Consider the following 12,503-nt stretch of genomic DNA (forward strand, 5'->3'; position numbering starts at 1 on the left):
GTGGACACCGACAATAAGCACTAGACATAAAAAATAAGCACTTATAATATTAGAAGATGTTAAGGGCGTTAGTAAAATGAAAAGACTGAGCAGGATAAAGAAGATTGAGTGGCTGTCTGGTGATGAGGGGTGGGTATAATACCAAATAGGACTGTCAGGGAAAGCTTCCATAAGAAAGGGAGATTTGGGCACGTGGGGCACGCAAGGGAGGCTGCTGTATAGATCTCTGGAGGGTTTTCTGGTCCCCTCTTGATTTCTCTTGGATGGCACACATCCCAGCCCTTCTTCTCCGTTCCCTGGTATCCATGGCTCTAGCTGAGGAGCCCCTAGGAGGGCCAGCTGTTCCCAGGTCCTTCAAGCTTGCAGCTTCTACCCGCCTCAGCATTCCCGTGGGTAGAGGAGGCTCAGGTGGGCTGTGGAGACATCAGAAAGCTTTGATGTTTAAAGACAATCACAGGGAGGGTGAGGGTCCCAGCCTGAGGTTGGATGCCCTGGTGGGCAGGTCTCACAGATGCAGCAGGCCTTGGAGCAGTGTGCCACAAACTACAGGGAGGACCTGCGGGAGCTCAAGCAGCTTTCGGACCACGAGCGGGAGCAGCTGCGGCATGAGCTCCAGGAGACCGTCCAGCAGAATCAGGCAGCGAAAGCCCAGCTTGAGGCTGCCCACAAGCGAGCTCTCTGCATGCTTGAGAAGGCTAAAAACCAGGAAGTCAAGGTAAAGGTGTTAACGATGACGTCCACTAACTACTACTGAGCTCTTGTTGTGCGAGCTGCTCAGCACTTTGGGGGGAGCCTGTTGTACAGTATCTCCAGTCCCCATATTCACCCTACAAGGTCATTATTATCATATTCCCTTTTTCTGGATGAGGAAAGAGGCTCAGAGAGGTTTGGCTTCCTGCTCAGGGTCACATAGCTAGTAAGAGGCAAGACAAGGATTCAGACAGACTCAGGTCTGTTGAACTTCTGGTCATCTGCACGTGACTTTTATATCATAAGACCAACTTCTCTTTCATGACTTGGGCAATATCCTGCAAAAGAAATTCTAAGGGAATTCTAAGTGAAATCCTAAGGGAATTCAAAGGAAATTCTAAGGGAAAAATTGATACCAGGCTCAAAGTACTTGAATTCAGATGTCATCAAACATCTCAGCAGCAACAGGGAAGCTAGAAGATGATGAAGCAATTCTGAGAAATTCGATTAAAACCATTAATAAGGGTTATAACTGAATAAAAATATCAGACACATGAAATATTAGGAGAATTACCTTCTGTTATCAGTTTATGCCTCTCAGTTCTCGCTTTACCCTTCAATACCTGCTTGTGATAATGATCTGTATTCTTGAGGCATTTCTCCTCCTTTACAGAGCACAATGTTAAGCTTTGTCAGTAGAGGGCGCTGGAGGCCCCTTGCAGGAGGAGGGAGGCTTCCCTTCCTGGTTCTGGAAGAGGTGCATGTTTGCTCTGTTTCTGGCTTCCACTGCACACCTGAACAGTGTCCTGGGTGTGTGAGGACGCTGAATGATTCTCTGCCCCAGTGACCTCACAGTAATCTCACAGCCCTGGTCCAGACCCAGTTGTGATGTGGACACAGACTCCATCCTCGCACTTGCTGACCCTGCCTCTCTCTGAGTTCCTACCCATTGACTGCTGTTGCCTGTACCCCAGAGGTTTGTTTCTTGCAACCCTCACAGAGCAAACACTCTCTGCTCGGGCAGCCCTCACACCTGCCCTGACGCCCCCATTCCCTCTGGGCACCTGCCCACCTTGGTTCACCTGCACAGGTGGAGGGTTGCTCCTGCTTGACTCTGGCCTGGGCAATCCAGCCATCCCCATCAGTGAACTACCACCAACCTTCTCCAACACAGTCTGGATCCCAGGCTGGGGAAGGGCTCCCCATTCCAAGCTTTCCCTTTCTCGGACGGTCTCACTCAGCCTCAGAACACCCTTCAGAGTTCTTTTTGCATCTTTCATACACTTTTCCTCAGGAAGTTCCTGAGGAATATCCCACCAAAACAAAGGAACAAACCAAAAAAAGAGGGAATAAAAGAGATCTAGCATACAGGGAATCGAGCACAGGAGAAAGGTTTCTGGAGCCTAGCTGTGCCACTAACAGAGCCTAGACTGGAGTCTAGACTGGAGCACGAGGATGGAGGGCTCCAGAAGAGATGCCTCCATGGAAAAATAGGCTTGATGGCTTCTCTGATCCATTTGGCCATGTGCAAAATTGTAGTGAATGTATTTTACAAAGCTTTTAGAGATTGTAGGAAGACTTGGCCAAAAAATCCAAAAAATAATAATAATAAAATACAGTAGTTATTAATGCAAGGAAAAACAAAACTTTGGATAAGGTAGCTTTTTTATTTATTTATTTATTTATTTTTGGCTGTGCTGGGTCTTGGTTGGTGCATGTAGGCCTTCTCTAGTTGCAGTGGGGGCTACTCTCTAGTTGTGGTGCACAGACTTCTCATTGCAGTGACTTCTCTTGTTGCCAAGCACAGGCTCTAGAGTACACAGCCTTCAGTAGTTGTGGCACAAGTGATTAGTTGCCCTGAGGGATGTGGAATCCCTTCCCGGACCAGGGATTGAGCCCAGATCCCCTGCATTGGCAGGTAGATTCCCAACCACTGGACCACCAGGGAAATCCAAGGTAGATTTTAATAATTATAATTTATTTAGCTCAGCAGTAAATGGCATTTACTCACAAGAAGGAAATATTGAATATATTTCACTGTATTTAAAAAAATGTATAACAATATTTAAGGAATGGAAGAGAAAGAATGTATGAGACAAAATCCTCATCTACCATAATAGAAAGAAAATTCATAATTTCTAAAATAATCAAGTTAAAGCAGAATAGAGATACTGTCTTATTATTGGTGGTAAATATCAGAAGAAAGAACTAAAAAAGTTCCAATGGCTGCCTCCAGTAGACAGAGAGAAGAAGAAAGAGGAGGGAGGTGCTAGTTTTCATTTTTAAAAAGCAGTATTTGGCTCTTTATACTGTGTTCATGCATTGCCCAGATAAAAATATAAAATAAACTTTTAGAAAAAAGAGAAAAGCAATGAAATAATACATGTGGACTGCTTGACACTTAGTAGGTGTCCAGAATTTGTGAATTCCTTTTCTTCTTTTATTCTCTTAAATCTTTTACCAGCTTTGCTTTCAGTCTACAAGAGCTAAGGCTGCCAAGTTCCCCAGGTTATTCACTGCTGGGTCATGCTGGCCTTTGTGTTGGCTTGAGCTTTACCCCTCCAGGCTGTAGGCCTCAATCCCTTGCAGGAGGTAGAGGAAGCATAGAGGCGGGTGATGCGAGAGGGGGGAGTGTGCTCTGCCCATTGGGATGACCCACAGTTCTAAGCCCCAGTCCCTAGCAGCCATGGAACCAGATTCATGGGGTCTTCATTACTGGCTTCTGTCTACTTGGGGTGGTTCCAGAATGAGACCAAAGTGTCTGCAATTCTCATTGGAGATGGTAGACATATGATCATTCCTAATACAGAACAGTGATTGAGAGTGAGATGCCTGGGTTCAAATCCTGGGTCTGCCACCTACAAGGAAAGGGAGCTTAGGCTTCCTTGTGCCTCATGTTCCCCATTCATAAAGTGAAGCTAGTCATATGTACTGTACAGAACCACTAAGCACATCAAAAGAGAGAATCCACGAGAAGTGCTTAAAGCAATACATGACTAACAGATTGTCTTAGTCCATTCAGGCTTCTTTAACAGAGTAACATAGGCTGAGTGACTTATTAACAACAGAAATTTATTTCCCACAGTTCTAGAGGCTGGAAGTCCACGTCTAAGACTTGGACAGATTTGGGGTCTGTTGAGGCCACTTCCTGGCTCATAGATGGCCATCTTCTCACTCTAACCTTACATGGCAGAAGAGGAAGGGAGCTCTTTCTGGGGTCTCTTGTATAAGGGCACTAATCCCATTCATGAGGACTCCACCATCACAACTTCAGTGCCTCCCAGGGGCCCCACCTCCTAATTCCATCATATTGGGGAACAGGTTTCAACATATGAATTTTGAGAGTGAAGGGATACAAACATTCTGTCCATGCTCAAGAGCTCAATTTTAAGAAGACCCACCCTTATTACTCACTCATTGATTCTGCAGGTATTTATTGAGCATTTATCTTGAGCTACCATCGTGCTGAGCTTTGGAGATTCCAAGATGATTAGCACAGTCTACCTTCATGGAGCTCACCTCTAGGGGGAAAGACAGCCACTTGAACAGGTTGCTCTAATTCAGTAAGTTGGAGCCATGAGATAATCACCCACAGTATTTTGGGAGCACAGAGAAAGAAGACTCTATATAGGATGGAGCATGGAGACTTGGGGGGTGAAGCTGGGTCCCTTAGGAGGCCCCAAACCAGTCACAAGAGCAAGGCAAACAAGAAAAATTGAATGTCTTAGTTGCTCAGTCATGTCTAACTCTGCAACCCCATAGATTGTAGCCCACCAGGTTCCTCTGTCCATGGGATTCTCCAGGCAAGAACACCGAAATGGGTAGCCATTCCCTTCTCCAGGGGATCTTCCTGACACAGGGATTGAACCTGGGTCTCCTGCATTGCAGGCAGATTCTTTACTGTCTGAACCACCAGAGAAACCCCAAGGCAAACAAAAAGCTGGAGCAATTTGCCAGGGATGAGTGTCTGGCTTGATATAAAATCGGGCCACTAAACCTTGTGTGGTCCTCACTGCCAAGGACTTCTGAGCCAGAAGGCAGCCAAGGCTGACCTAAAAAGAGATTGGCTCCATCTTTTGCAAACCTTTGCTTCAATCTCTCCATTCACATTTCCTTGGGATTAAAATGTCACCAGTTGGAGTGCGCTGAGCCTTGCAGCAAGTGCAAGAAGAAAGTATCAGAGAGTTTGAAAAGTACAAGACTTTTCTGTCTAGATAAACTCACCAGGGGATGACTGAGTTTCCCGTGAGAGGAATAAGACTGTTTCTCCCCATTTGCTGGGGAATAGCAAAGCAAAGAAGCTGCTGCCTTCTGGTAGCTGCCTCGTCTGCTCTTCCCTAATGGAGCCTCGTGCATTTGATGCAGTCCAATTTCTCATTGTTCCTGGAGGTTGCTTGAGGGAGTGGGAAGGGCTTGGGCCCTGGATACCATCACGCGTGGGTTACAATCCTGCACCCACCATTACTGGTTTTCAGTTAGGGCACTTTACTTTTCTGAGCTTGTTTCTTCCTAGTCCTGTATCTTTTCTGTGTGACCTTGGGAAAGCTAATTCATCTCTCTCAGCCTCAGTTTGCTCACCTGAAAAGTGGGATGTGTTAACTGGAACTCTTTGTTGCAAAAGTAATATAGACTGTTAGTTTCTTAATGCTGCTGTAGCAAAATTACCATAAACTTGGTGGCTGAGCACAACACAGATTTATTATCTGACTGTGCTAGAAGTCAGAAGTCCTAAAATCAAGGTGTTGACAGGTGTCCCTTCTAAAGGCCCTAGAGAAGAACCTGTTTTCTTGCTTTTCCTAGTTAGTGTCTGTCTCTTTCTGCTCTCTCCCCCACCTCCTAACACCAAATTCCCAATGATTGCTCCAGTTTGGAACAGCTTTCCACTCTGGTCCAGTCAGCTGTGAACCAGTTAGGTTCACACAGCACGAAACGGCCGCTGTGGCCAGGTCATTACTGTCCCTCCAGATGAGTAGGGGAACATTCACAGTGGCCTGATAAGCCCTCCAGTGGGGGGTGGCAAGTGCTCAGGGAGCCCCCAACAATGAGGAAGAACTAGGCAAAGGGGACAGGTCTCCCCTCTGTGCCTGCTTTCATGCCTCCTTCCTCCCACTTGTGCCCACAGGCCACAGAAGAACGCTTGAAGAAGGAATCCAGCCACAGCCTCCAGATCCAGCACCAGACGCACCGGCTAGAGATGCAGGCCTTGGAGGAAAAGGCCCGGCAAGAGCTCCAAGGGGAGTTAGAGAGGATGCAGGCCCAGCAGACACTGCTGTTAGGTATGCAGTCAGCTGTGCACCCATCAGGGCTTGGGGCAGCGGGGTGGGGGGTGGTAAGGACCAGGGCGACTCTCCTGGCTCCGCCACCAACCAGCTGCAAGATGTGCATCAGGTCGCACGCAGCCTCCTTTTCCTTTTCTATGAAGTGAAGTTGCACTTGTCTCTCCGTCATAGAAGCGTTGTATGGATTTGATGAGATATTAAATATAAAATGCTTAGCATATAAATGAGCCCAGGTAGTGCAGATAATATTGTCATCATTATCTTCGTCATCATTACTGAGCATTAGCCAGATCTCAGCCTTCGTGAGAGTTTCATGAGACGGCCTCAAATTCTCATTTCTAAAGATTTCTGTAAATGTGGGGACTTAAGCCCCCAGGATTCTGGGTGTGCCTCTGCTTCTTCCCCTGCCTTCACATTCTCAGCAGGAAGCTCATTTCCTCTTCAGTTTTCACAGAAAAAAAAGCACAAAGTCACACAAAGCATTCTGGAAGTTTCCAGAGGCAATAAAGATCTCCAAAATCAAATTGCCTGGGCATGAGGCCCAACTCCATTCAATGTGCCCTAGCTGTGTGACCTCAGGTGAGTTGCTTGACTGCTCTGTGACTCATTTGCTCATCTGTAAAATGGTAATAATAATAGTATCCCCTAGATACTGATATCCCCTAGATATCCCCTAGATTTTGCTCATCTGTAAAATGGTAATAATAATAGTATCCCCTAGATTTCATTAGGCTGTTATTACAATTACATGAGTCTGTACTTTGGAAGTGCTTAGCATAGCGCCTGGTAAATGCTGTGTAAATGTTCACTGTCATTACTGCTGAATATTCCACCTTTGCATGGCTGACTGTCTGTTTTTGTAGATCATCTCTCTCCCTCATTTTCTCCTTTACTCTCATCTTCTTTCTCACTCTTAAGAGCAAGACAAATGCCCTCCTTATTTCATGTCTAGCATTAAAGACCATATAGACCTTTTAAAATATTTCTTCAAACCCAGACAGTGCTCTCCTTAAGAGAATTTTCAGAAGAATATTTTCTTTACCTCCATAAGTGAATAAGATCTACTTGGTGTTTGATTTCATTAGACCTGCTCACTGCATGTCAGCACATCAGCCCTGCATGTTTCCAGATGAAGGAGAGAAAGAGTCCCACAGATTTCCCAGTTAGCAGCTACCCTGGAATGGTGGTGGCCACGTGGGAAATGCCAAAGTTTCGGCATCTTAAGAAGACACATTATACAGTTAAAACCCAGGTTGTACCACACTTCTCAGAAACCAGACTCCCCAGACTGAGATCAGGCTGGACACCCCTGATGAGTCTAAAACCCCACAGCAACCATCCTTGCTGCCCCGTCCCTGACCTCTCTGACCCCACAGCAGCCTGGTCCTTACTTGGTTGAAAGATTCCAGAGAGACCCTGAGGATAGACTGGCATGCTCAGCACAAGTCCCAGGAAGAAGGGGTTTTGTGGACTCTGTAATGATGATAGCAAATCATGGGCTTTGTGGGTGGCATTGGGTGGGTGGGAGCACAGACCACCACAGTGTGATACTAGGACTTCCTGGTCCAAGTTACTCCTCTTCCACCATCTGTGTGAGACAGACCTGACATGCAGCATAGGTCACTGTGTGAGGAGCAAGAAGGGTGAGTGTCCACTAGATTACCTGACACACTGGGGTGGGTCCCTGGACATGCTGGATGAATAGGTGGATGGGCAGGTGGATGGATGGGGGTGTGGATGGCTAAATGAATGGATGGTGAGAAAATATGAGAGAAGAGGGGCAGGTAATGAATGAACCCTCTGTAGTTCATGCTTTGCTAAAGGGTTTTATTACGCATATTTTTGTGATAAAGAATTTCAAAAATTGGATTGTGTTTAAGCTATAGAAATCACTCTATTAAAATCCTAGAGGATAAAGGAAGATGATGATGAGATAAATTTTTCAACATAATAGCATCAGAATAATTAAACTTTTATATGTGTTTAAATACTGTCCTTTCAGGGAAGCATAGTAAACTTGTGGGAAATCTTTTACAACTGGGACACTTTCACAATATCATTAATTTTCACTCTAAACATCTTTTATTTATTTTACAAATATATGTTGAGCACTTGCTCTATACTAAGTCCTGTACTATGTATCTTATGGCCTCTGGAATTATCGGAGCAATGTCTCAGAAGTAATTTGCAGTAACTAAAGTATAAAGTCTCAAAAGTCCATAAAGGAAAATAAAGTATCAAATTTACTAGCACTTGAAAATCATATTCTCTTTAAAAATTAATAGCTCACTGAATACTGTCTACTCCATCAGAAAATGTTCTTTTTGAAATGATTATTTTATTTGCCTTTTGATCATGCTGGGAAGTGTCACACTGTCAGAAATCACCCACAATCCTCAGAGGAGAAATTGTACTTCCTGATTGTACTGGTCCCTGAGTTAAGGAGGGCATGTACATTTCTCCTGGATGATTCTGGTTTTCATAATGACTCTGTTGGGGTGATATGCCATCCCCTCCCTGCTGTCCATGATCCAGCTAGGAACTTACATCCATGAGAAGTAGAACCTGTGATTGTCTGTCTCCTTGAGAATTAGCATAAATGTATGTCACCATTTCCAATTTGAGACCTGTACTTCAAGAAGAGGCCACTGGGTCATGTGCTAATTCTCTGTTTTTAATTTTCTGTCTTGTTGCTGAGGCCAAGTGTTGCCTCAGGGTTCAGCTCTGGATTCAGGCTGTCCCACCCCCTATCCTAACCAACCAGCAATGGTTAAGCAGATGATTCTGAGGGAAGAAGAACCATGGAAAGTGTTGAATCCTGACACTATGACTTATTAGCAGAATAGTTCTGGGCTGCTGAGCCTCTCTGAGGCTGTTCCTTCGTCATAAAGTGGGAGGGATAATACTGGATAGGATGGTTGTAGGGTTTCACTGAAAACACTTTTTAAGGGCTTAACATATTTAGTACTGTATAAATGGTATTATTGTTGCTGTTCTCTTGAAATAGGTAAGTTTGGGGAACTTGAACCAATACCTACAGCTGCTCGCCCCCCTAGCCCACCCCAGACTTTGGCCTCAGCACGCCCCTGACCTGCCACTGCTCTTCCTTTTGCAGAGTCCCTGAGGCAGGAGCTGGCAGAGCAGCGGGCTGCCTGCTCTGAGCACCAGAAGGACTTGGAGGTTCTGCAGACCGAGCTGAGGGCCCTGGAGAGCATGGGCAGACGGCAGGTCATCACCCAGTGTCCAGGGGACAGCGAGAACCGTGCTGGGACTTCAGAGGTCAGCACCCCTGCCCTGCCCACACCCTTCTTGGAGCAGCATCAGGGAGAGGTTCCAAGTGCTCTTTTACCCCCTGTCCTTCCACAGGCCTGGGGGATATTTGATGAGCCTGCAGACTCCATCTCTGGAAAGCAAAAACAAGTTTTAAGTATAGCCTGTTATTTTAAATTCAGATGAAATAGCATCTCAGAGTGTTGGTGACAGACAGGCCCTAGAGACAGCCCATCTGAGTCACTCCATGGACCTGCACAGAATTTCTCAGAACACCTCCCCAGACAGAATCCTGCCTCGATGCCCCCTGTTCCCATGAGTGGGGGCTGTCTTTCTGTCACCAAAGCTCTGAACTTTCTGGTCAGACTTGGCCCATCATTTTCCTCCTTGCCCATCCATAATTCCTACCTTGCTGGGTAGCACAGGGACCCCCTCACAAGCCAGACATCTCTCCCCAGCCCACCACAGTGGACCTCAGGTATCCATCTAAGGCACGTCTGTGTAAAGCCTTCAGGCTCCCTGCTGCTATCAGAATAAGCTCCCAGTGCCCAGTCTGGTGTTGAAAAGCCTTCACCCACTGGCTGTGTTTCCCTCTCTGCTCTAAACGTGGCCTCTGCCTCCTGCCTCGGTGCCTCTGCATGTGCCCTGCCCCCTGCCTGGGCCCCTTCCTCTCTTTTCAAAAGTGCCCAGCTGATCCTTCCAGGCTGGGGGTCTCCCATCCAAACCCATGACTTCTCTGCAGCCTCTGAGTGCCTGGAGCACTTCCTGTTGCTACAGCTCAGCTGGCACCTGCATCTACTGCCTGTCCTGTTAGGGACCCATCACTACATGGATATCCTTGTTTCCTCGACCAGACTACGAGTCCTTTTAGAACAAGCCATGTCTGCTCCATCTCAGTCCACCCAGCCCCAGCACTTGGCACACAGTTCTGCACACAGTAGAGTCTCCACCAGGGTACGCAAATGGCCATAATTAGTTGGTGTCCCAGCCCTGTTGAAGATCGGAGGAACGTGGGGATCATTCATTCCAGATGTTGCTGGTACTGAGAACCTGTACACAATTTCTGTGTTGAATGAGAATTATTAACAACTGATATATCACAGTGAGTTCAGTGCAGTTGGTAAAGTCTAGCAGAGGGAAAACAGAACATGATCCATTAAATGTTCTAGATTGGTGGGAGCCACCTGGACCTATGGTAGGGGACACGGGAAGTGTAGGATGGTGACAGCTGGTGGCTGGAGGGTTCAGTGACAGGCCCACTGCAGTGAATGACAGGCTCTCCTGAGGGCTATGGATAGAGACTCAGGCTGGGTAGATGAGACAGAACCTGGTCATCAATGTGCCGGCCTCACCTACATCTCACTGGAGGGAAGCCCTGAACACTCAGGGAGAAACAGCAGACCCTGGGTGATCTCCCACACAGAGAAGAAATGTGTTCATAAGAAGGAACAACTTCAGGCAGCAGAAATGAAGGGGTGGCAGTTGGGGGGCAGGCAGAATATAAGGATGCAGTCTCAAGGTGGCTGCCACTGCAAGTAAGTGGTGTTCCATCCACTGGGATCTTCTGAGAGCCCCATGAAATAATTCTCAAATCTGTCCCAGCCAAGGACAGAGAGGGATGGACTTACCCGTCAACTTCTCTCTCCCTCTAGTCAAGGGTGGCCCCACAGAACCTTAACTGAGCTCTTCTGGGTCATGCAGATGTGAGTGCCAGGTGGTATCCATGAGTGTCCCACACTATGCGCACCCCAGGGCTGGAAGCAAGAAGTATGGGGCCTGGGCCACACATGCCCTCTCTGCAATGCTGTTCGGTCTTCGTGTGGCAGGAACAGGTGCACAAACCATCAGGCATGTTTGCGTGGCATTGAAAACTGCTACATTCACCAATTGGGGATTAACTGTGCTCCCATTTAATGTTGGACATAGATCCTTACATTTCTGTCTGAACCTTGGCATTTCAAGCATCACTTCACAGCAGGAATTCATTAGGCACCTACTGAATCCCAGACTCTGTGCTAGGTGGTATAGAATTGGGAAGATTGAAGTGGAGATGGCTCCTTCCTTTTCTCCACCTGCTGGTCTGATAGAGAAAAACAGCACTTCAGCAAATCAGTGCACTTCTATGTAACCTCTACACAGATGGGATCTGGCTCTCAGAGAAAAGAAAGCGTGTTGCCTCTCCCTAAGGAGATGAGAAGGTATCACCAAGGCAGGAGGTGTGGAGGGCACCCTAGGTAAAGAGACGGGCGAGGGCAAGTGTGGGGCAGTGGATTGTAACTGTGGTGGCCTCAGAATCACCTGGGAAGCTTTCTCAGAAGACACAGGGCTGAGATGTATCCAGACTGACTGTTCCAGAATCTTGGGAGGAGGTGTGATAGATCGTTATTGTTCAGCAAATATTCACTCTCCCTTCCTCCGCCCTCTGTGGTCTTGCCCAAATTTACATGTTGAAGCCCTAATCACCAGTATGATGGAATTTGGAAATGAAATCTTCAGGGTATAATTAGTGAATTAGTGTCCTTATAAGAAGAGACACGAGACATCCCCCCCCCCGCCCGCCCCCCAACACATAGACTCCAGAGGTGGAGTGTTGGGCTTATTTTGATTTAAGCCACATTCTTGGCTCACCAGCATCATTCGACTTTTCGAGAGCCAAATTTGGCCAACTCTCAAAGCTGAAAACTTCAAGAGGTTAGACATGAGCTCCTGAATCAAGTGCGGAATTTGAGCTCCAGGCTGGGTCTTTGCCGCGGTACATCTGTGGCCCTTGTCTGCCATTGAGCCTCCTGCAAACGGTTCTTCTGGCTGCTTTCTCCCCAGGAGGAGGGCGGCCCGGGCCAGGCGGGCTCCCCCAAAGGCAAGAGCGCAGCGGAGCTGCAGCCCAGAGAGGGATGCGGCCTCCGGGAGGAGAACTCGCAGCTCAAGGAGGCAGTGAGGCGGCTGCAGGCCGAGGTGGAACAGCACCAGCAGGAGGCGCTGCAGCTCCGCGACCAGCGCAGGTCGGTCTGAGGTCCCAGCTTCCCTCCCTCCCTCTCTCCCTCCTCTGCCCCTTAGTGAGCCTCTGGGATGTAAAATTAGGTTATGCCTTCAGCATCTTCCCAAAGAAAAGACTCCCTAGTACGCCAGGACTTCACTGGTGTTACTCCTTTGACCCATGGAAGGTATCAGTGGTCTAGGAATTCTAGATCTCAAAACTGCAGAGGATAACCCTGAAGTAGACGGAGGGGTCGATGCTGGATTTACCCTATTTCCCTACAGATCAGG

General features: G+C 47.3%; 1 protein-coding gene across 3 annotated transcripts in view; it reads left to right on the forward strand.

Annotated features, from left to right (window-relative positions):
* The window catches only part of FAM184B (family with sequence similarity 184 member B), a 118,422-nt gene that overhangs the window by 95,496 nt on the left and 10,423 nt on the right, over nt 1–12,503 (forward strand). For 2 of the 3 annotated variants that reach the window (XM_043438286.1, XM_043438284.1), the window contains exons 10-13: nt 503–715; nt 5,813–5,966; nt 9,085–9,248; nt 12,060–12,238. In XM_043438286.1, the coding sequence (XP_043294221.1) occupies nt 503–715; nt 5,813–5,966; nt 9,085–9,248; nt 12,060–12,238 (710 nt within the window). The remainder of the gene's footprint in view (nt 1–502; nt 716–5,812; nt 5,967–9,084; nt 9,249–12,059; nt 12,239–12,503) is intronic. The other variant, XM_043438285.1, reaches the window with a different exon arrangement.

This window comes from Cervus canadensis, chromosome 19 (assembly GCF_019320065.1).
Source record: "Cervus canadensis isolate Bull #8, Minnesota chromosome 19, ASM1932006v1, whole genome shotgun sequence".
Taxonomy (NCBI): domain Eukaryota; kingdom Metazoa; phylum Chordata; class Mammalia; order Artiodactyla; family Cervidae; genus Cervus; species Cervus canadensis.